At 41.5% G+C, this 24581-nt stretch overlaps 1 protein-coding gene across 1 annotated transcript in view; it reads left to right on the top strand.

The window, feature by feature from the left end:
- The first annotated feature begins 661 nt into the window (after window positions 1-661).
- Window positions 662-24581, top strand: part of fmr1 (fragile X messenger ribonucleoprotein 1) — a 36085-nt gene continuing 12165 nt past the window's right edge. Inside the window, exons 1-10 of the mRNA XM_061901651.1 lie at window positions 662-1098; window positions 10873-10925; window positions 11027-11120; window positions 11262-11333; window positions 17758-17906; window positions 18116-18209; window positions 18373-18489; window positions 18563-18733; window positions 19116-19194; window positions 23644-23810. Coding sequence (XP_061757635.1) covers window positions 1048-1098; window positions 10873-10925; window positions 11027-11120; window positions 11262-11333; window positions 17758-17906; window positions 18116-18209; window positions 18373-18489; window positions 18563-18733; window positions 19116-19194; window positions 23644-23810 — 1047 coding nt within the window. The 5' untranslated portion in view covers window positions 662-1047. The remainder of the gene's footprint in view (window positions 1099-10872; window positions 10926-11026; window positions 11121-11261; window positions 11334-17757; window positions 17907-18115; window positions 18210-18372; window positions 18490-18562; window positions 18734-19115; window positions 19195-23643; window positions 23811-24581) is intronic.

The raw sequence follows: 24581 nt of genomic DNA, 5'->3' as shown, positions 1-24581 counted from the left end.
GGTATAAACTCAACTCGTCGTGTTTGGAGGAGGAAGAATACTGAGTTGCATCCCAAGAACACCCTACCTACTGTGAAGCATGGGGGTGGAAACATCATGCTTTGGGGACAGGACGATTGATCCGTTTTAAGGAAAGAATGAATTGGGCCATGTATCGTGAGATTTTGAGCCAAAACCTCCTTCCATCAGTGAGAGCTTTGAATGGTTGACCAAATACTTATTTTCCACCATAATTTACAAATATCCATCCATCCATCCGTTTTCTACCGCTTATTCCCTTTCGGGGTCGCGGGGGGCGCTGGCGCCTATCTCAGCTACAATCGGGCGGAAGGCGGGGTACACCCTGGACAAGTTGCCAACTCATCGCAGGGCCAACACAGAAAGAAAAAAATATTAAAAATTCCTACAATGTGAATTCCTGGATTTTTGTACGCATTCTGTACGTATGATGAAAATTACAGACTTCTGTCATCATTTTAAGTGGGAGAACTTGCTCAATCGGTGGTTGACGAAATACTTTTTTGCCCCGCTGTATGTATGTATATATATATATATATATATATATATATATATATATATATATATATATATATATATATATATATATAATGTGGGTGGATCGGACACTGCGGTGTGCAACCTGTGGACAGCAGCACCAGGCTGCCGTGAGCGTGATGAGCCACGGAGCCAAGTAGAGGAAGAAAGCAGAGACGTCACATAGATGCAAGCAGCAGTAGCTGCCTTCGCCGCTAATCACACAACATTACACAGTAGCCGCGACAAGCTCTACATGCTTCACCTTTGATACATCATCTTCAATCTAAATCGGCTCATTTGCATTCAGGAACATTGATTCAACAATTTTGAAGCACGGGGAATATATATATATATATATTTTTTTTTACCGTCCCGAACATCAATTGGTCCCCCTCCTCTTGCATCGAACAACAGTCTGACTTGGCTAGCGTAAGGCTAGCCAGCTAGCTAGCTAGCTACTCGTATCGCTAACGGTGGTTAGCTAGCTAGCGAGCTGCGGTAACTTGCGTCATGGACGAACTACTAGTGGAAGTAAGGGGGACAAGTGGTGCCTTTTATAAGGTAAGTTGGCCATTTTTTTTTGCAAGTTGGTCGATACACGGTTGCACACATGTCTAGTTATCTGGCGTGGAATGGCTCCGTTGTAGTAGCATTGTGGTACCTGTTCGGTGTCTTGGGGCCTGCGTGTGGCTTTTACACCCGGACAGAAAAGCTGTAAACAAAAGCTAAGACTGTCTTTGGTGACAGTAAAATGCTATTTTTTCTGCAGCGATGCAATATTATTAATATTGTTGTTGGTTGTTAGGTTGCACACAATGTAATTCAATATCACTGCAGCAGTCGTCGATTATTAAGCATTCATTTGTAATGTTACCGGTTCAAATGTGTTTTATTTTCCCCACACACTATTTTAATATTAGGAATCATCGGTGTATTTGTCTAATGGTTGCCATTTTTTTAAAAACTTTCCGAGGTTGCCTGGACGTTTGGTATGAAGGCCTACTGAAATTAGATTTTCTTATTTAAACGGGGATAGCAGGTCCATTCTATGTGTCATTCTTGATCATTTCGTGATATTGCCATATTTTTGCTGAAAGGATTTAGTAGAGAACATTGACAATAAAGTTTGCAACTTTCGGTGATAACAGAAAAGCCCTGCCTCTACCGGAAGTCGCAGGTGATGACGTCACATGTTGATGGCTCCTCACATCTTCACATTGTTTTTAAAGGCCTACTGAAACCCACTACTACCCACCACATAGTTTGATAGTTTATATATCAATGATGAAATATTAACATTGCAACACATGCAAACACATCCTTTTTAGTTGACTAAATTACAATTTTAAATTTCCCGGGAGTTTCGTCCTGGAAACGTCGTGTAATGATGACATGTACGTAAGACGTCACAGGTTATTAGGAAGTATGAGCGCTATGCACACACACAGCTAAATGTCGTCTGCTTTATCGGCATAATTACACAGTATTTTGGACATCTGTGTTGCTGAATCTTTTGCAATTTGTTCAATTAATATTGGAGAAGTCACAGTAGAAAGACGGAGTTGGGAAACTTTAGTCTTTAGCCACACAAACACACGGTGATTCCTTGTTTAAAATTTCTGGAGGTGAAACGTTACTACGGATCAGAGCGCGGTCAAGCGAGCATGAATCAAGACGGAATGTCAACCAGCAGGTTTCGGTGACAAAATTGTGATTAAAAAGTCGCTTCTTACCGGAGAAAAGCTGAGCTTGTGTCGTCCATAGCTGCCGTCGACTCCCCTCAGACACTGCGCGTCAAGACACCCGTGGAGACACCGTTCCGACTATCAGGTACTATTTAATTCACTAAAACACTAGCAACACAATAGAAAGATAAGGGATTTCCCAGAATTATCCTAGTAAATGTGTCTAAAAACATCAGAATCCGTCCCAATCGCATATTTAAAAAAAATTTTTTTTTATATATTTATTTTCTAGTCCGTCGCTATCAATATCCTCAAACACGAATCTTTTATCCTCGCTCAAATTAGTGGAGAAATTGTCGTTTTCTCGGTCCGAATAGCACTTTTTGTTGGAGGCTCCCATTTTAAAAAATGTGAATATGTGAGGAGCCATCACACGGGTGACGTCATCGTCTGCTACTTCCGGTAGAGGCAGGGCATTTGTCTTAGCACCGAGAGATGCAAACTTTATCGTGAATGTTCTCTACTAAATCCTTTTAGCAAAAATATGGCAATATCGCGAAATGTTCAAGTATGACACATAGAATGGACCTGCTATCCCCGTTTAAATAAGAAAATCTCATTTCAGTAGGCCTTTAATGGGAGCCTCCAACAAAAACAGCTATTCGGACCAAGAAAACAACAATTTCCACATTAGTTTGAGCGAGGATGAAAGATTCGTGTTCGAGGATATTGATAGCGACGGACTAAAAAAAAAAGTTAAAACAAAAAAACGCGATTGCATTGGGACGGATTCAGATGTTTTTAGACACATTTACGAGGATAATTCTGGGAAATCCCTTATCTTTCTATTGTGTTGCTAGTGTTTTAGTGAGTTTAATATTACCTGATAGTCGGAGGTGTGTGTCCACTGCCCGGTGTGTTGACGCGCAGTGTCTCAGGGAAGTCGACGGCAGCTTTATGGGCGGCACAAGCTCAGCTGATCTTCGGTAAGAAGCGACTTTTTACCACAATTTTCTCACCGAAACCTGCTGGTTGACATTTGGTTGGGATCCATGTTGGCTCTGATCCATAGTAAAGTTTCACCTCTGTGAATTTTAAACAAGGAATCACCGTGTGTTTGTGTGACTAAAGGCTAAAGCTTCCCAACTCCATCTTTCTACTTTCACTTCTCCAATTTTAATTGAACAAATTGCAAATGATTCAGCAACACAGATCTCCAAAATACTGTGTAATTATGCCGTTAAAGCAGACTACTTTTAGCTGTGTTTGTGCCCAGCGTTCATATTTCCTAACAGCCCGTGACGTCACGCGTACACGTCATCATTACGCGATGTTTTCAAGAAAAAACTCCCGGGAAATTTAAAATTGCAATTTAGTAAACTAAAAAGGCCGTATTGTCATGTGTTGCAATGTTAATATTTCATAATTGATCTATAAACTATCAGACTGCGTGGTGGGTAGGAGTGGGTTTCAGTAGGCCTTTAAAGTAGCACCTGTCAATGTTGTAAGCATAATACCAATGGGCGCAATTTGCAAAATGCGCAACCGCATTTTGCTAATTTAATTTCAAATCAAATCAAATTTTTATTGGATTCATCACTATACAGTGTACATCCACGACTAAATTACTGACTAAACTACTACCACAACTTGGTTTACTATTTATAAAATATAATAATGTAGGGTTACTTGGAACTTGAAATAGGCCGCCCGGCCTGAATCCACACTTCCCTCGCCAAACACCTTCGTTTCCCAACCCTCACACTTGGATAAATAGGCCTTGATGCCATCTATGCAGTGTTGGGAGACTGTTTTGCTGTTAGATTGCGTACAAATTTGCAAAGTGCGCGAGATTGGTGAAATGCTTACAACATCAATCAGGTGACAGCCACACGAGTGACGAATTTGACTGACATACAACTGTTCCATCCATCCATTTTACTACCGCTTGTCCCTTTTGGGGTTGCGGGGGGTCGCTGGAGCCTATCTCAGCTGCATTCTGGCGGAAGGCGGGGAACACCCTGGACAAGTCGCAACCTCATCGCAGGGCAAACACAGATAGACAGACAACATTCACATTCACACACTATGGCCAATTTAGTGTTGCCAATCAACATAACCCCAGGTGCATGACATTTGGAAGTGGGAGGAAGCCGGAGTGCCCGGAGGGAACCCACACAGTCACGGGTATAACATGCAAACTCCACACAGAAAGATCCCAAGCCCGGTATTGAACCGAGGACTACTCAGGACCTTCGTATTGTGAGGAACATGCACTAACCCCTGTTTCCACCATACAGTTTAAAATTAATATATATAGTCCAGCCATGGTCTACAAATCTGCGCCGAATTAGAGCTATTTGAGCAGTGCTAGTTAATGAGCGAAACACCATCATTGTCAAGCACTTCCCTCAAAGGGGAATTTTGCTTATCATTCACAACCCTTGCGAGGGTCAAGAACACATGTTTTTTTTTTGCATTCAAATTATTAATAATCTATGAAGCCCCTAAAGCAGGGGTCGGCATCCCGCGGCTCCGGAGCCGCATGCAGCTGTTTGGCCATTCTGATGTGGCTCAGCTGCATAATCGCCGACCCCCCCGATTATTTCGGGGGGTTTCCGGATTTTGGTGCCTCTCCCGGACATCACCCGGGACTAACATTCTCAGATTTTCACTCGGACAACAATATTGACGGCGTGCCATGATGGCTTTACTTTTAACGTCCTCTACAACATGTCATCGCGCCCACCTTTACACCATGCCATCTGCGTGCCGGCCAGACGCATGCATTTGTCTGCTTGTATCATCACACGTACGCGATTGCAAGGCATACTGGGTCAACAGCCATACAAGTTACACTGAAGGTTGTGATATAAAGAACTTTAACACTCTTATTAATATGCGCCACACTGTGAACCACACTGACAGACACATTTCAGGAGAACATCCGCACTGTAACACATTATAAACGCAACATAACAATTACCCAGAATCTCATGCTCCATGACTCTTCCTGGCTATATTATACACCCCCGCGCCCCCAACCCCGGCCACCTCAACCGACGCACGGAGGGGGGGGCGGGGTTTAGTGTTAGCCAGGGTCTTCTAATATGCGCCGAGTTAGAGCTATTTGAGCAGTACTAGTCATTGAGCTGCATTCGCCTGAATGGCTCCAGCATCCCCGCGACGCCGAAAGGGACGCGCGGTAGAAAATGGATGGATGGATAGTCAATGAGCTAAACACCACTAGCTGTCCAATCATTGTCCAGCACTTCCCTCAAAGGGGAATTTTGCTTATCATTCACAACCCTAGCCAGAGACAAAAACGCATGTTTTTATTTTGGGTTTTTTTGCGCATTCAAATTAGTAATAATCTACGAAGCACCTATAGGAACATGGAGGGGAACATTTTTTTTGCGAAACCTCTCAAAAGTTTTTTTTTCCTTAGTCAGTAAACCGGAAGTAAAACATACACAGCGATGGTGAACCGGAAGTGAAACAGACAAGGTGATGGAGGAGCCTACCCATCATCCATCCAGAGAGGTCTTTTGGGACCTCTTTAGATGGATGATGGGTAGGCTCTATTAAGAATCATCGGTTTATTATGGTCCCACAACAGCACAGATGATAGGTAGGCTCCCGCATGCTCCTGCTCCTCCATCGCTGTGTCTGTTTCACTTCCGATTCACCATCGCTGTGTCTGTTTCACTTCCGATTCACCATTGCTGTGTCTGTTTTACTTCCGGTTCACTGACATAGTAAAAAAAAAAAAACTTTTGCGAAATCTCGCAAAAAACGCGAAACATTTTTTTCCCTCCATGTCTCTTTAGGGGCTCCGTAATAAACAGCTTGTTTTAAGTGGCTAGCAATGCTACTAATGGGAGCAATTATTCCTATAATTCACTCTAAAAACCATCCAAAAACTTCATTTATGGTCTATAATAACCAAGCTGTGGCGAAATTGCTATTGTCTGAGCGAACACTGAGACGTTTTTTCTAGCATAGTAACACATCGCCTTGCCCATAGAGACATTTACAGGTGGCAAACTAGAATCTGTGTCAGCAGCTAAATGACTTGAGTTTGTAATACCCAACTCAATGCGATAGGACACCAATTTGTACTGACTGAAAAACATGCACAATCTTATTACTGTATCTGTGAAGTGTTAGCCCATATTTTGTTTGTACATATTCAGTTCGACGGCGTATGTAGTTGTACTAACAAGCGAGATGGACAGTTGTCCATTTGGTCAAGCTAGATGGGGACATTTTTAATTGATTTTAAGTATTCCGCCCGATTGTAGCTGAGATAGGCGCCAGCTCCCCCCGCGACCCCGAAAGGGAATACGCGGTAGGAAATGGATGGATATATGGAAAACAAGTTTTTATCACTGCAGGGTGTGTTAGTGCAAACAGTTTGGGGATAGGTAGATTGGCAACACTAAATTGGCCCTATTGTGTGGATGAGAGTGTGAATGTTGTCTGTCTATCTGTGTTGGCCCTGTGATAAGGTGGCGACTTGTCCAGGTTGTGCGCCGCCTTCCGCCCGAGTGCAGCTGGGATAGGCTCCAGCACCCTACCGCGACCTCGAGTGGGACAAGCTGTAGCAAATGGATGGATGGATGGATGTACAATTCCAAAAAAAGTGCAGTTCAAGGCGTCAAAGTGAGGTTGGCACAGCCCCACTAGTTAGCATCTGTTATAAAAGCACACAGTTTGATCATCCATTGGTCCACATACATATTGCTTGTTACATAAAGCTGTGTAATTACAAATAATACCTATCATTGATTGCCGACAATGTGTAATGTTGTGATAACTCTGACGATGTCCATGGGTGGTGAGAGCCTGCTGACATTCTAAAAAAGTGTATTGAAAAGAGGGAAGTAAAATCTTGAACAGTATTTTGGTCGATAGTATTTCAATTTGTTAGTTAGAACAGCGGACTTGCCAGCATGTACACATTGTTCGTTCTCTGCATGCATTTTTGACCATTTCTTCAGTTTAGTGGGTTTATTTTAGTCAAATACATTCATTAATATACAACATTGTGAACACATATTCCCATAAAGAAAAACATAAAGACTACAACGAAATAACATGTTCCTTTGAATAAAACGGTGAAGACTAAAGCATTAGTTTATTTTGCCTACTATTCTTACTAAATTTGTTCTTTGTTTAAAACAAATGCGAACAGTACAAAATGTACATGTTGTATGCGAATAACATTTTATGTGTATACAGATATTCATTTTTCAGTTTTGTACTGCAATTGTTTTTCTTTTTTATATATATATATATATATATATATATCAGGGTTTCCCACACATTCATTTATTTGTGGCAGCCAGCCACGAAAGAACTATGGCCGCCACAAAAAAAAAAAAGTTTATTTTTTTTCCCCCGGCTTTTGACTCGCTCGACCGCTCATAAAAGCAATGGGACTCTGTCTGTGAATGGAGCTTGTAGTTACATATTATATAAATATGTAAATATGATATAAATGTGTATATATATTTATATATGTACATAAAGTGTTGTAATTATATTCCAACTCCGCGTTCTTCTTGGTCATCGCCGCGGCTGCCTCCACAACCAACCCCGCCCCCCGCCCCACCACAAATAGATGCCTGACCTGTGGGAAAAACTGTATATGTTACATATATTCATTCCTAATTCAAATGTATTTAGTTGATTAACTCCTTTTCTTTGATATACACCATTGTTTCACATTTGTTAGTGCCTTTGCTTTTGAGTACATGTATTGTTTTGTATCTGAAACATCTTCTGGACCACTTCTACAGGCATATTATTTACTTTTTTGCATAGTTACTACAGAGTTGTTATCTACACAATCATCAATTTGTTTGTTGAGTCTAGATAATTTATCCTAATTAGGTATTCCTATTCTCTTGTGTAATACAAGAGATGGAGGCGGGTTGGGGGTCTGTGAATGTGAAAACAATAAAGGGCTGTGCAGGTAATCGAATTTTGATAACAGTGAGGACGGCGTGGCAGATTAAAGAGGATGATCAGCGATGATTTTGACATTTTAAAAGCAGGCTCTGCTGCATATCAAATCAAACACTCTCACAGCCCTCGGCAGCAGCAAAGCAACAGTGGTTCGACTTGAAGCTCCATGAAGCGACTCCTCCCCGAGCCAGAGACCATTGTGTATGGGCAGTGAGTACAGTGACAATGCTGACCACTTTACTGGCCAATATTAGCAAAATTTTGCTGCTGCTGATCGCCTTGTTTTACTGCCCCAACTTCTGTGGATTCTGGCTCGGTTTGCATTAAGCGACCCAAGAATGCATTGCTGTTGTTAAATAGCGACAGGTCTGGACGCCTGAACAACACGCAACTCTGTCTCCTTGGAGTCACACTCGCAGCACTTACGGCAAGTAATCTTGCTAAATAGTCTGTAGACACTTTTCAATCGAGTGCCAACACTTCTCCCCTGCCCAGACAGCTACGTCAAGCAATGGTGTACAAATGATGAAGCGCGGGCAACCCACATAATATGGCTTATTTTTCTTCTATAGCTCTGAAAGAAAAACATCACAAATGGATGAATAGAGCAAAAGCTATCATGTAATGACAAAAAAGCTGAAATATTAGTACTAATAATGAAACAGGTGTGTGTATTCAACTATATGTATAATGTTCGTCTAGCCTTTTTTTGATTTTATTTTTTTGGGATCATTTGATTAACAATTACATGATGACATCAACTTCCCCACCCCTCTGGGACCCAACCACCACAAGTCGATAGCTGATCTGTTTTCCATCCATCCATTTTCTACCGCTTGTCCCTTTTGGAGTCGCGGAGGGTTGCTGGAGCCTATCTCAGCTGCATTCGGGAGGAAGGCGGGGTACACCCTGGACAAGTCGCCCTGACCTGTTTTATCTAATACAATTAGTCATCTCTTTTGATTATTGTGATATGTGTAATGATAAAAATAATTGTGATTATTATTCTGGCCACAATTGTGCAGCCCTACATCTTTATGTAATTTGTAAAAAACTAGGATAACAAATATGGTGAATACACATGTGTAGGGGGGCGTGGCCTGCCGGCCTGCCGCAGGACAGGGTGTGTCAGGACCGGCCTCAAAGACAGTGAGAGGTGCGTGAATGGCACAGGTGGGCCTTGTTAGCTAATCACCTGTCGCCTTTATTAGAAGCAGCCGTGATGAAACAAGTTGTTGTAGTTGGAGGTGCTGCTGAGACACTGTGCTGAAAAGCAAAAGACTTTGGACCATTGGGAAAAAAAACAGTGTTACATCTTGAATCCCTGGCAGTCTGTGTTGGTCTGAAGAACCCACAAGAGGGCAACCTCTAAAACACATTACACATATATTTAAGTTAAGTTAAAGTATCAATGATTGTCACACACACACTAGGTGTGGTGAAATTTGTCCTCTGCATTTGACCCATCCCCTTGATCACCCCCTGGGAAGTAAGGGGAGCAGTGGCCAGCAGCGGTGCCGCGCCCAGGAATCATTTATGGTGTATTAACAATACAGCTTTTTCTCATTACTTAACTCTATGCATATATTTTTCATCAGTTGGACACACCCGCTGGACCTGGCTCCCTGGGTGCTGAGAAGTGTTGGCATGCGATGAAAAGTGTTTGTAGTTATAGCTGCCTTTGGTAATTGCTATCCTGTATATGGAGAAAAATGTGTGATAATCGCCTTTTATAGCTTCTCAAATGCATGGCCATTTTAAGTGGAACTCTTTCTTGTACTTGTAAAATGTGTCTGTTTGGAAGACATCGTATGCATCATACCTCTGCTTTTAACTCCCTGCCAGAGAATAAGAAAACAGAAAAGGAGGGGTTGGTATTGTTAACCTAGAACTTAGTCGTTATCTTTACCGAGCTATCAAACTGCTGACACAACATGGCCAGTTATAAAAAATTGGTGATGATGTCATGTGGTCATTCCACACCTTTTTATTAGGCTCATATTGAGCAAAGTACAGAAAGAGTTTTGTCATGTGAAGTGAAGTGAATTATTTTTATATAACGTTTTTCTCTATAGAGACTCAAAGCGCTTCACATAGTGAAACCCATTATCTACATGTTTAAGCTACATTTAAACCAGTGTTTGTGGCACTGGGAGCAGGTGGGTAAAGTGTCTTGCCCAAGAACACAACGGCAGTGGCTAAAATGGTAGATTTCTGGATGAAGCCCCTTGCTGACGCCAAGTTGCTCTTCTGAGACTGAATTTACAGCGCTTCTGATACCAAGTAGTGCACTCAATTTTGGCTCAGTTGCTTCAAAGTGCAATTCATCAGTCAATAAATTTGTCATTTTAGCCAATCTGCAATCTGGGGAAATTGAATCGCTCCCCTTCCCCTTTCACTTCATTGCATCTGTTACATACTGTTAGCTTGCCAAGCTAGTGCTACCTAGAGGCACAACACTATTATTTGATGTTCTCTAGGCCAGGGAATGGCATGTCCTACTTTTAACATTTTTTATTTACAGATGTCAAGTGTTTACAACCTGAGAGTGAGTTAAAATTAGTTCTGTGAGGTCCACATAAACACAACATGCTTTCAAGGACAACCGTTAGTTTGACAAGTGTGTTAATGTGTATTAAAATCATTTCTTATTTTGACTTTTGTTTTTTTATTTTAGGCTTTTGTGAAGGATGTTGATGAAGGATCAGTCACAGTAGCATTTGAAAACAAGTGAGTAATGCAAAGTTGTCAAGCAAACTGCAGTACAGCCCAATGTGAAGTCTAACTTTCACTGCAGCCAGTGACTAAATGAATGTCTGCTTTCACCCAAGTTGGCAGCCGGACCGCCAGATCCCATTCCAGGATGTACGATTTCCTCCTCCAACAGGGTTCTGCAAAGAGATAAATGAGAGCGATGAGGTTGAGGTAGGACATCACAGTAATTTCTTGCTCGCTTACAATAATTTCTTAATGGACTTTATTGTATTGTCATGTGAATTTTTTGGGCATCTTGTATCGTTTTATTGTTTTTATGATGTGTAATATTTGCTTTGTGGGCTTTGGCAGGTGTATTCCAGGGCAAATGACAAAGAGCCATGTGGATGGTGGCTGGCCAAAGTTCGCATGGTCAAAGGAGAGGTAAGACTCAATCCAAACTACCAGTTTATGCTTACGTCCTTTTCTCTGCTTCTGCTTCACTTTCAGTTTATTTTATTATATATTATGGCCTACAGTCATGGAGCCTTCAGCCCTGAGTTACCTTTTTCAATGGCCTTGTGGGCATGCCTGGCCTATATGAAAACATTTATTTTGTGAAAATTATTGTGCTCTACAAATTTGTGGCCATTCATGTATAAGTTTGACTTGTCCAGGGAACTAGTCCCAAGCAATTCAGGTTGTCATTTTATATCAGTTGGGATGTTTCTTAATGAAATATTTGGTGTTGTTAGTTCTATTATAACAGGAACTTTGTCATTAAAGATAAGTTACAAACAAGACATTACAATGATTGAGACAAACATGGGATTTAATGATAAACCGAGGTAAAACTCCCGACAGTTAGTAATAGTGTTTTAATTGGAAATAATTAAAAAAATTAATTATCGTAAAACCATGATTGATCACACTTCGATAAACTGACGGTGACAATGCTCATTTATCAGTAAATTTGGTATGATATGGTATATTTATTGGAAAAGCTAGCTAGCACTTTCTAGGTTAAATGCTAAAATGAATACAAGCAACATCCAACCCTTTCACGAGAAGTAAAACTCCCGACGGTTAGTATTATCGTTTTAAATTAAGATGATCAAAATAACCAAATTAATACCGGCAATTGTATAAACTCACGAACCGACTGGCGGCAGTTTGCTAGCTTAAATGCTAACATGAAAACAAGAGACATAGACATATTTCGCATTGGGAAACTACATACCCTAAACTTATATAAACATATTACTGTCTGAACAACTGAGTTATTAAATTGTGCACATTGAACCTACAAGCTTTGCTTTCTTAGTTTCTCTCAAAGTGATCAATCTTTCTTCAGACGAAAGAAGACACAGGTGTTTTTACAATTTGTTCAAGGACCACTGAAGAGAGTAGGACAAAAATAAGAAATAATGAAAATAAAACAATGTTTTGTTAAGTGTTAGATGCAGTATGTACAGTGTCATTTCAAACTACTAGTTTTTGATCCAATAAAAGAAAAACTTGTTTTGACTTATTCATGTCACTTGTATTGAATGGTTTCATAAAAAAGTAGGGAAAATTGGAAAATTAAAATTTTTGTGAAAAAATCGGGGATTTTACAAAACCCAAATTCAGTGAAGTTGGCACATTGTGTAAATCGTAAATAAAAACAGAATACAATGATTAGCAAATCGTTTTCAACGTATATTCAATTGAATAGATTGCAAAGACAATATATTTATTGTTTGAACTGAGAAACTGAATGTTTTTGTCTTCTCGAGTTCAGATCAGGAGTCTGTGCAGGCCAGTCAAGTTCATCCACACCAGACTCTGTCATCAATGTCTTTATGGACCTTGCTTTGTGCACTGGTGTACAGTCATGTTGGAAGAGGAAGGGGCCCGCTTCAAACTGTTCCCACAAGGTTGGGAGCATGGAATTGTCCAAAATGTTTTGGTATCCTGGAGCATTCTAAGTTCCTTTTACTGGAACTAAGGGGCCAAGCCCAACTCCTGAAAAACAACACAACACCATAATTCCTCCTCCTCCACCACCTATGTCAGTTTATGTGGCCTACCACTTGGTGGCTGAGTTGCTGTTGTTCCCAAACTCTTCCATTTTCTTATAATAAAGCCGACAGTTGACTTTAAAATATTTAGGAGCGAGGAAATTTCACAACTGGATTTGCTGCACAGGTGGTAAATCATTGTATTTTGTTTTTATTTACGATTTACGCAACGTGCTGACTTCACAACTTGATCTTTGAGTACCTCGAAGGTAGAAAAGCGCTATACAAGTACAACCCATTTATTTATTTATTTATGATCTAATGTCCATCAATGATATTTTGAAGACTAAACAAATTTAGAAACAAATCTTTGTGGTTTTAAAACGGGTCTTTAAACATTTCTACCATCAAGTTGTTGTTTTTTACATTAGGACTTTTTTCTTTCCCCTCCCCCCATTTTTCAAAGTCTGATTTAAAGCAAATAGTTTAAAATAACCCTATAGGCACAAACAATCCATCCATCCATCCTCTTCCGTTTATCCGAGGTCAGGTCGCGGGGGTAGCAGCCTAAGCAGGGAAGCCCAGCCTTTACTCTCCCCAGCCACTTCGTCCAGCTCTTCCCTGGGGATCCCGAGGCGTTCCCAGGCCAGCCGGGAGACATAGTCTTCCCAACGTGTCCTGGGTCTTCCCCGTGGCCTCCTACCGGTTGGACGTGCCCTAAACAACTCCCTAGGGAGGCGTTCGGGTGGCATCCTAACCAGATGCCCGAACCACCTTATCTGGCTTCTCTCGATGTGGAGGAGCAACGGCTTAACTTTGAGCTCCTCCCGGATGGCAGAATTTCTCACCCTATCTCTAAGGGAGAGGCCTGCCACCCGACGGAGGAAACTAATTTCTGCCGCTTGTACCCATGATCTTGTCCTTTCGGTCATGACCCAAAGCTCATTACCATAGGTGAGGATGGGAACGTAGATCGACCGGTAAATTGAGAGCTTTGCCTTCCGGCTCAGCTCCTTCTTCACCACAACGGATCGATACAGCGTCCGCATTACTGAAGACGCCGCACCGATCCACCTGTCGATCTCACGATCCACTCTTCCCTCACTCGTGAACAAGACTCCTAGGTACTTGAACTCCTCCACTTGAGGCATGGTCTCCTCCCCAACCCGGAGATGGAACTCCATCCTTTTCCGGGCGAGAACCATGGACTCGGACTTGGAGGTGCTGATTCTCATTCCGGTCGCTTCACACTCGGCTGCGAACCGATCCAGTGAGAGCTTAAGATCCCGGCCAGATGACGCCATCAGGACCACATCATCTGCAAAAAGCAGAGACCTAATCCCGCGGCCACCAAACCGGAACCCCTCAACGCCTTGACTGCGCCTAGATATTCTGTCCATAAAAGTTATGAACAGAATCGACGTGGCACAGTAGGAGAGTGGCCGTGCGCAACCCTTGTGTCCCTGGTTCAATTACCACCTAGTGCCAACCTCGTCACGTCCGTTGTGTCCAAAGCAAGACACTTCACCCTTGCTCCAGATGGGTGCTGGTTAGTGCCTTGCATGGCAGCTCCCTACATCAGTGTGTGAATGTGTGTGAGAATGGGTAAATTTGGAAGTAGTGTCAAAGCGCTTTGAGTACCTTTAAAGATAGAAAAGCGCTATACAAGTACAACCCATTCATCATTTATTATTTATTTATAATCGGTGACAAAAGACAGCCTTGGCGGAGTCCAACCCTCACTGGAAACGTGTCCGACTTACTGCCGGCACTGACAGTGATCATACAGGGAGTGGACCGCCACAATCAGACAGTCCGATACCCCATATTATCTCAGCACTCCCCACAAGACTTCCCGAGGGACATGGTCGAATGCCTTCTCCAAGTCCACAAAGCACATGTAGACTGGTTGGGCAAACTCCCATGCACCCTCAAGGACCCTGCCGAGAGTATAGAGCTGGTCCACAGTTCCACGACCAGGACGAAAACCACACTGTTCCTCCTGAATCCGAGGTTCAACTATCCGGCGTAGCCTCTTCTCCAGTACACCTGTATAAACCTTACCGGGAAGGCTGAGGAGTGTGATCCCAGGATAGTTGGAACACACCCTCCGGTCCCCCTTCTTAAAGAGAGGGACCACCACTCCGGTCTGCCAATCCAGAGGTACTGCCCCCGATGTCTACGCGATGCTGCAGAGTCTTGTCAACCAAGACAGCCCCACAGCATCCAGAGCCTTAAGGAACTCCAAGCGGATCTCATCCACCCCTGGGGCCTTGCCACCAAGGAGCTTTTTAGCTACCTCAGCAACCTCAGCAACCTCAGCCCCAGAAATAGGAGCGCCCACCACCGATTCCCCAGACACTGCTTCCTCATAGGAAGACGTGTTGGTGGGATTGAGGAGGTCTTTGAAGTATTCCTTCCACCGATCCACAACATCCGCAGTCTAGGTCAGCAGAACACCATCCAAAACATACACGGTGTTAACAGTGCACTGCTTCCCCTTCCTGAGGCGGCGGGTGGTGGTCTAAAATCGCTTCGAAACCGTCCGGAAGTCATTTTCCATGGCTTCCCCAAACTCCTCCCATGTCCCAGTTTTTGCCTCCGCGACCGCTGAAGCAGCACGCCGCTTGACTTGTCGGAACCTGTCCACTTCCTCTGGAGTCCTATGAGCCAAAAGAACCCAATAGGACTCCTTCTTCAGCTTGACGGCATCCCTCACCGCTGGTGTCCACCAACGAGTTCTAGGATTACTGCCACGACAGGCACCAACTACCTTGCGGCCACAGCTCAAATCAGCCGCCCCGACAATAGAGGTGCGGAACATGGTCCACTCGGACTCAATGTCCAGCACCTCCCTCATGACATGTTCAAAGTTCTTCCGGAGGTGGGAATTGAAACTTTCTCTGACAGGAGACTTTGCCAGACGTTCCCAGCAGACCCTCACAATGCGTTTTGGCCTACCAGGTCTGTCTGGCATCCTCCCCCACCATCGCAGCCAACTCACCACCAGGTGGTGATCGGTGGAATGCTCCGCCCCTCTTTTCACCGAGTGTCCAACACATGAGGCCGCTAATCCGATGACACAACTACAAAGTCGATCATGGAACTGCGGCCTAGGGTGTCCTGGTGCCAAGTGCACATATGGACACCCTTTATGTTTGAACATGGTGTTTGTTATGGACAATCAGTGACGAGCACAAAAGTCCAAGAACAAAACACCACTCGGGTTCAGATCCGGGTGGCCACTCTTCCCGATCACGCCTCTCCAGGTTTCACTGTCGTTGCTAACATGAGTGTGAAAGTCCCCCAGTAGGACAAGGGAATCACCCGGGGGAGCACTTTCCAGTACTCCCTCGATTGTATCCACAAAGGGTGGGTACTCTGAACTGCTGTTTGGTGCGTAAGCACAAACAACAGTCAAGACCCATCTCCCCACCCGAAGGCGGAGGGAGGCTACCCTCTCGTCCACTGGGATGAACTCCAACGTACGGGCTTTGAGCCGGGGGGAAACAAGAATTGCTACCCCAGCTCTTCGCCTCTCACTGCGTGTAATGCTAGAGTGGAAGAGAGTCCAGTCCTTCTCGAGAGAACTGGTTCCACAGCCCTTGCTGTGCGTCGAGGTGAGTCCGACTATATCCAGTCGGAACTCCTCTACCTTGTGCACTAGCTCAGGCTCCTTCCCTACCAGTGAGGTGACGTTCCACGTTTCAAGAGCTAGCTTATGTAGCCAAAGATCGGACCGCCAAGTGCCCTGCCTTCGGCTGACGCCCAGCTCACATTGCACCCGACCTCTATGGCCCCTGCTATGGGTGGTGAGCCTATTGGAGGGGTGACCCACGTTGCCTCTTCGGGCTCTGCCCCTGCCGGGCCCCATGGGAACAGGCGCTCGCCATCATGCTCCAACTCCGGGCCTCGCTCCAAAGGGGGGCCCCGGTGACACCCGTCCGGGCAAGGGAAAACAGAGTCTCTGTTGTTGTATATCCATAGAAGTCTTCGAGTCTTCATATAGGCACAAACAAATGTCATAATTAATGACCTATAACATATGTAGACTCTTTGAGGTGAATTAGGCCTTGTTTACACTGGACACCATATCTGATTTTTTTTGCCCTCAAGTGACAGATTGGATATGTTATGCCAGTCCAAACGCTCCAAAGTGCATCAAGTATGATCTTTTCGCATCAGATTTGGGCTTCATCAGTAGGTAGTCCGAATCCATTTTCAAGTGTGACTGCAGCGTAAACAGCATTGCAAATTTTTGGTACTTTTACGTCATCTTTGGTCCGTTCGCACACATTATTTGTGTGTCTCTTTTCTGTAAATGTGTCTGTGAGTGACCCGCAACAACAACAGAAAAAGAATACAATGAAGAACGGTGTCGTCAAATCAATTTTGTCGGGTTCAGTAATTCCTTTCTATTTTTTAATGTCCAAAGACATGTTACACATTTTATTGGTTCTCTATCGAGCAGACAAACAGATCTGTGTACTTTGCTCTTTTTCTTCTTCTGTTTTTCTGGTACGCTTTCTGAAGTCTGATAAAATTACATTTGACTTGTAATCCAAACAGTTAGCTTTAAAAAAAAAAATGCAGATTAGGTCCAATTTGGCCTGCAGCTTATAATATAGTCTTCGATCTTTTTGAGCCCAAATATTAAAATGTTTATGTTCATCTGTAGTCATAAATTTAGTCTACAATTGAGGTGTATTAATCACCTTGTATGCACACTAGTAATGGGAGTGTTTATGTTGATTAAACATAGACATGCAGTGGTTCATATAGGCATTCTGCATTTATCAGGTTCTTGTTTATTTCACATGGCATCATGGTGACATGACACGTTTTGTTGTTTTGTGTTTTTGCAGTTTTATGTCATAGAGTATGCTGCATGTGACGCAACGTTAAATGAGATTGTGACACTGGAAAGGTTACGGCCTATCAATCCGAACAAACTAGCCACCAAAAATACTTTCCTCAAGATTAGACTGGATGTTCCTGACGATCTACGGCAGATGTAAGTTGTCCCTGTTTTATAAACAATGTTTTTTATCTAAAATGTACATCAATAGATTAATAATTGGACATCTAAACAGAAAACTCTTTTTAGTACAATTATTTTAGTGTTTTAGTGTTTAAACTTTGAAATAACCTGATTCACATTTTTGCTCGCTAGATGTGTGCACAAGAATCACAGTCATATCATACTTAACTTCTTATGAACAGGTGCTCCAAGGAATCTGTGCACAAAGACTTCAAAAAGGCTGTGAAAGCGTTCAGTGTCACTTACGACTCAGAGAAGAAACAGCTAGTCATCTTGGTTTGTGAAATTTGACTTTGTTAAAACTGTATATATTTTTGTGGGAACAACCCATAACTCTGGCATTTTGTATTTGGAAAACATCACATTTATCAAGCCTTACACGTATTGAGAAATGAAAGGAGACTATTAAAGTCAGATTTGCTTTTATTTGTTCTAATAGTCAGTGAATGAGGTCACGGCAAAGCGGGCCAACATGATGAGCGACATGCACTTCAGAAGCCTCCGCACCAAACTATCCCTCATGCTGAGGAATGAGGAGGCAAACAGACAACTGGAGGTACAGTAAATGCATGAGCCAAAGGATTTTGTTATCGCTGCCTATTAAAAGTAGAGCAATTACATGTTTGCAGAGTTCCAGGCAGCTGGCATCACGATTCCATGAACAATTTGTAGTTCGTGACGATTTGATGGGGCTTGCTATTGGGACTCATGGAGCCAATATTCAGCAATCTCGTAAAGTCCCTGGAGTCACTAATATAGACCTGGATGAAGAGACGTGCACCTTCCATATTTACGGAGAGGTATTGTAGCTGAATTAATAGATGACTCAGTTATAGATATGTGTAGCCAGTCTTATCTATAGCTACTTCATCATATGTAATATCGCTCCAATTCTGTAGTTTAACATTACTGAAAAACTGCAGACATCGATGATCCACATCATGATTTTGACACCCACATTGACGACATATCTATCATAAGGAGTGTAATTTATCTTGAGGAATGTAAATCAAAATAGTAAGCTGAAATTTTCTTATTGTTCTGTGTAAATATTTTTTTTTGGACTGAGTCTGTATTGGGGTCCAGTTACCAAAAGCAAAGCACTGTATAAAAATGGTGAAAACATTAAAATTGTGGATAAAGATGTTAGAGAATGTTTTCCATGCTTTCTGTTTATCTCAGGACCAGGAGGCTGTTCGTATGGCAAGGAGTTTCCTGGAGTTCTCTGAGGATGTCATCAAAGTTCCACGTAATTTAGTCGGTAAGAAAAGTTCTCCACTGACAAAATTAGCACAAACTACTCGTTAAGAAGAGCAATATATTATTTCCTTTTAGTCTCCGAAAGTGTCCTATTTAACCAGAAAAAGTCACTATTTGCCTTTTTGAAAGAGAATCTATCAAGGGTTAGGTACTTAAAGGGGAACTATACTTATCATTCTCAAGCCTTATTTGAAACAAGAACACATATGTTTTTCTCTTTTTTTGGAGGCCACTTTGTAAAAAAAAAAACGACTTGTACTGGACAGCTAACAATGTAGCCAACAGGGGTGTAGTCATTACAAAAAAAATCCAAACACCGCCAACAATACTTTATTTACATGTCATAACCTGCACATGAAGTATTATTTAATAATTGTTGTCTCCTCAACATGCCAAATATGGGCGTCCGCATTTCAACTTCCTGTCAATCATTAAGTGAGAACGACCTCTTTGCCGCCATGATGCTTCTCAGGGAAGGTGAGACAGCAAGAAGGGAAAAGTGCCAAGTCACTTCCTGCCGCTGCCAAGCTACTTCCTGTCATCCTGGCCTTTTCTTGTCCACGGTCACCCTGACAACAACAACAACAATAAACAATCTTACCTACATTGTTTTCGTAAGAGAGGGACAATTTTTTTAGTAACACGGCACCTAGATCACAGAAGTAACATAGCTACATTACCAAGGAGGGAGATCCCAAATTTGACACAGGCACTAAAAAGTATAAATACGGTTAACTATCTCACCCATAATCATGATAATTGTAATTAATTCATGACTGTTATCCAAGACAGTGTCTGCATTTACCAGAAAAACTAAAGCAAATCCATCCAAAAAGAATCAACTCCCATGTCTAATTGAAAACATATGGACATAACTGAAAAAAAGAGATCATGCTCTTAAAATATTACTTAACATGAAAAAGATGAATCATAAGACATACTGTACATTTAATTCTCTTAGGAATAAAATGGTAAAGTAAATTTGACTTGGAAAAGCAAACTTTTATTAACATAATTAGAACTGCAAAAAGTAAATGGTAAAGAGATCTGGACAAATATTGAAAAACTGACGAGAAATTGTATAGTGCATGGAAAAAATAGGCAGCTACAGCTAGAGGAGAAAGTTATCCATGATCCAAGAGACATTGCAACAACTTTGACCCATTATTTTATAGACTGAGTCGAAGATCTGACTCAAAGCAACTGCCCTCAGACAGAATACTATCAACCAATGCCAATGAACATCGACAAACCCTTTCATTTGCGCGTAATGTCGCAGTCACAAGTTGATAAAGCTGTGTGTAGTCTCAAAATCATTTTGTATGAATGTAACATTTCTAAAATATCACAAACAAACTTTCATAGCGCACTAAACTACTATTTTAAATGAATCCATAATAGAAAGTTCCTTCCCTGAACCCCGGAAGTGCTCTGTCATTACATCAGCCTTTAAATCAGGTAATTTTGCAATAACCAGCAACTACAGACCAATAAGCAAAACACATTGTAGATAATCTTAACATTTCAATTACCCTAAACAGGATTCAATTTTAACCTGAAATTGGGTTCAATTTGGCACTAGTAAACATCACTCTACTGAGACGGGCGGGCGTGCGGGTGGGTGGCTGTGTGGGTGGCTGTGTGTGTATATATATATATATATATATACAGTATATATATATACAGCATATATATATATATACAGTGTATATATATATATATATATATATATACCATGGTTTTTTTAAGTGTTCCTGAGCCCATGTGGTGATATCCTTTACACACTGATGTATGTTTTTGATGAGGTACCAAGGTCATGGGCATTTAATGTTTCGTGCAGTGATTTCTCCAGATTCTCTGAACCTTTTGATGATATTACAGACCTTCGATGGTGAAATTCCTTGATACAGCTCATTGAGAAATGTTGTCCCAAAAGTGTTCGACATTTTGCTCACGCATTTGTTCACAAAGTGGTGATCCTTGCCCCATCCTTGTTTGTGAATGATTGAGCATTTCATGGAAGCTGCTTTTATACCCAATCATGGTACCTACCTGTTCCCAATTAGCAATATTATCATTACCAACTGCTTATAATTTTGTCGGTACAAAAAGTTGTAAGCTTTAACCTATATTTAACAACTATCTGCAGGACATGGAAGTGGCATCAAAAAGGCATTAAAAATCATTAAATTATATTTTCTAATACCTGTGGAAAATCTGTCTACTGAGCTGCTGCAACGTCTCTGGGCAACACATGTCTTGTACTGAAATATATCCATCCAATTAGTTGGCATTGCAGTGAGAGTAGACATTGTACAGTTAGTGACCATTTTATTATGTTCGTAGTTTGTAGAAGTAGTGGTCGTAGGCTTTTATGAAGTCTGCCCTCATTAGTAATTGTTGTTATTATTATCAAAAGTAGTGAATGTTGCCATGCGCTCTGTGAAATCAATGTGTTCAAAAAACATTCTGGAAATGCTTAAAATGAGCAAAATAAGTAAATATAACATGTTGTCATGAGTGTGCCTGTTAGTACATGACATTTATTTACACTATTTATAAAAAAAATATTATTAAAATTAATATTTATGAACGGAGTAGATCAAATCCCTCTTACCTGCATGGTTAGCCACCCCTTGAAAGTGTTTATTCATTATGTGTTCTTGTTTCACATAAGAATTGTGAATGATTGACCAAAAAAAGTACAGTTCCTCTTTAAATATAGCAACAAAGGCACCAATTTGGCAGATTTTTATTCCTCCTGGTATGATCTCTTATTCTTTGGTAGATTAGGTGTGTTTAAGAGGAGCGTTACAAGACCATCTAAAGTCCAAAGCTAAATTCACAGACAGTCCCAATATAGTGTGTTTATAAATGAGGGTTAGTGTTGCCAATAGGGGTGCAACAACTCATCGACACATATCGACAATAAAAGTTGTCGTCGACAATAGGCGTGACGTCATCAATCGTGTTTTTCCCGAAAGGACGTGTCACACGAATCAGCGTCGACACTCCCAATAACATTGCAGGTGAAAATATGTAAAGTACAACATTTCCTCTTATTCTTGTTAAATACATGAATACCTTGTTCATTTTGCAAAGTATATCTTGTTTTTATGACACTACACTTGTGATACGTGAGCATTAGAAGCGGTGGAATGTCAGACATCAGGAGGATGCGATCTCAACTCTATAAGATTTTTAGCTTGGTACCTTGGTAGCTTGCTAAAATATATTGTAATTTTAGCCAAAGAGTGCTAGCAACATGGTGATATATGTACAATATTTCTAAAATCAGCCCACAGTGAAAAGTAGCCCATGAAACATTTTGAATGTTTAAGTGCCTAAAGCTCACTGATATGTTTGTGCTGCTGCAAAACTCTTGTGGAATTATAACGCATTTCATTATTAATACAGTGATATATTACATATGCATTAACATCAATATCCACTAACAAAGAGCTCGGTATACATCATGTTTATTTTTAGTGACTCGAGCGTGTTACACGCGAGGCTCCATCTACACAAATGGAACCAACACATGTAAGTTTACTTCATGATCTGTCCTTAAATAATGAGTGAAAACATGAGTTAATGTTGCATTTTTCTAATGACTCAAAGAAAGATGACTTGCTTATCAAAGTCCATCAGCTGGAGGTCCGACAGCAGTTCTATCCAAAATAGCTGACTGTCATTGGAGCTGGCGGGAGTGTCCCAGCTTCTTTCAAAGCCCATTTTGAGTTGTCATTTCATCAATGTAGAGTGAAAAAAGCAGCATGTTTACATTTAAACATACGAAAAGTCCTCTTAGTGTGTTTAAAGCCAGCAAGGCAGTGTTGTTTTCTATATATTGAGCTTTGGAAATGTCATCAGATCAGTACAAGTCTCTGTTTAAGCCGGGTACACGCATACGTTGAGGAAAGTTTTGAAATTCTTCACCTTGGCCAACATTTGCAAAAGTGTGTGCTTTTAAGGAGAGAATTATGTTTTTGCTTGTGAATAAGAGGCCTAAACACAGAGATAAGTATGCGTTTTCGGAAGTATTATAGCCTTATTTTACAGACAGTCTTGCTTAACGTCAAACAACATAGATTCAGAGAGCAGAAGTTTCCAACTATGACAAAGAAGGAGAGCTGATCAAAAACCAGAAGCTATTCTGTTAACTCCAGCTAGCTGGTTGGCTTCCGCCAAGCTGAGGCAGAATACCCGTCAAGGCAAAGGGAACAAATACACATGCCAGAAAAGTAACACTGCAATGTTTTTGATAGATGAGCGATCAAACACGCTAGCATCAATTGGCATAGCAAGTTTCAAACTGATTGCTTGAGCGACGTAGCGTGTGTGTTTTTATGTGACGATAGGGAGGTTGGGAAAAATAAAGTTTGGGATCCACTGATTTAAGTTATTACAGTTCATGTTCATTATTACTATCGTCCTTTTTTTCTTTTAGGAAAGGTGATTGGGAAGAGTGGAAAACTGATCCAAGAAGTGGTTGATAAATCTGGTGTGGTGCGGGTACGTATTGAGCCAGAGAATGACAAAAAGCCCTCGGCGACATCAGTAACAGTGGCAGCGGCAGCAGCAGCAGCAGCTGCAGCATCTTCAGGAGGAGATGAGGTGATTTAGAAAGAAACATTACACATGTTGCCTAGTTGTTCCATTTTACATGATAAGAGAATAATTTTCATATAGAAATATAATGGTGACTGGTGTTGGAAGTAAAATATTACTAAAGGCCAGTTTTACTTTTGTATTAAATGTTGTCCATTCAGTCTCATGGCTGTCTTAAATCACACATTTCTGTACTTGCACTTGACTTTTGAGTGGATATTTGTTTTTTCAGTGAGAACTAAGGCAAAATTCTCTGTGCTGCTAGTACCGGGATGTTGGACTCAAATTGCAAAAAGTGGTCAATTAGCAGATATGGACCTTAGCACCGTTGTAGTCCGTATTGTCGATTACATAGCAGGGGTGGACAGACTTTCATGTGGTTGCAGCTCACAATTAAAAGAAGAGAAGTAAAAGAGGAAGCTGGTAAATTTTGTGTTTGTCAATGACCCATCAATTTGGGACAGCGACCCATTGTCAAAAAGTCATGTCTTGGGAACTACTATAAGTACATAATATACAAAGTGTAGTCTACTGATAGAAGTACTGAACAGTATTTAACACCCATGTCTCACTTCATTTGACATTTGTAAGCTGCGATTCCTGGGAGGTGTCATTCTATTGTGCACACATTTAACTTAGGGTAAAAACACAAACACACAACTCAACACAACCCGTTAACAGCTTGCAAAATTGTATTATGCATTTTGTCCTTTTGTACATGCTGATACCACATTTAGGTTACGGAAAACATTTGGTAGGTTATTTGATTGTCCCAAA

The sequence above is a fragment of the Nerophis ophidion genome, linkage group LG05, assembly GCF_033978795.1.
Source record: "Nerophis ophidion isolate RoL-2023_Sa linkage group LG05, RoL_Noph_v1.0, whole genome shotgun sequence".
Classification (NCBI taxonomy): Eukaryota; Metazoa; Chordata; class Actinopteri; order Syngnathiformes; family Syngnathidae; genus Nerophis; species Nerophis ophidion.
The sequence above is the reverse complement of the archived record's forward strand: the minus strand, read 5'-3'. Positions and strand labels throughout refer to the sequence as shown.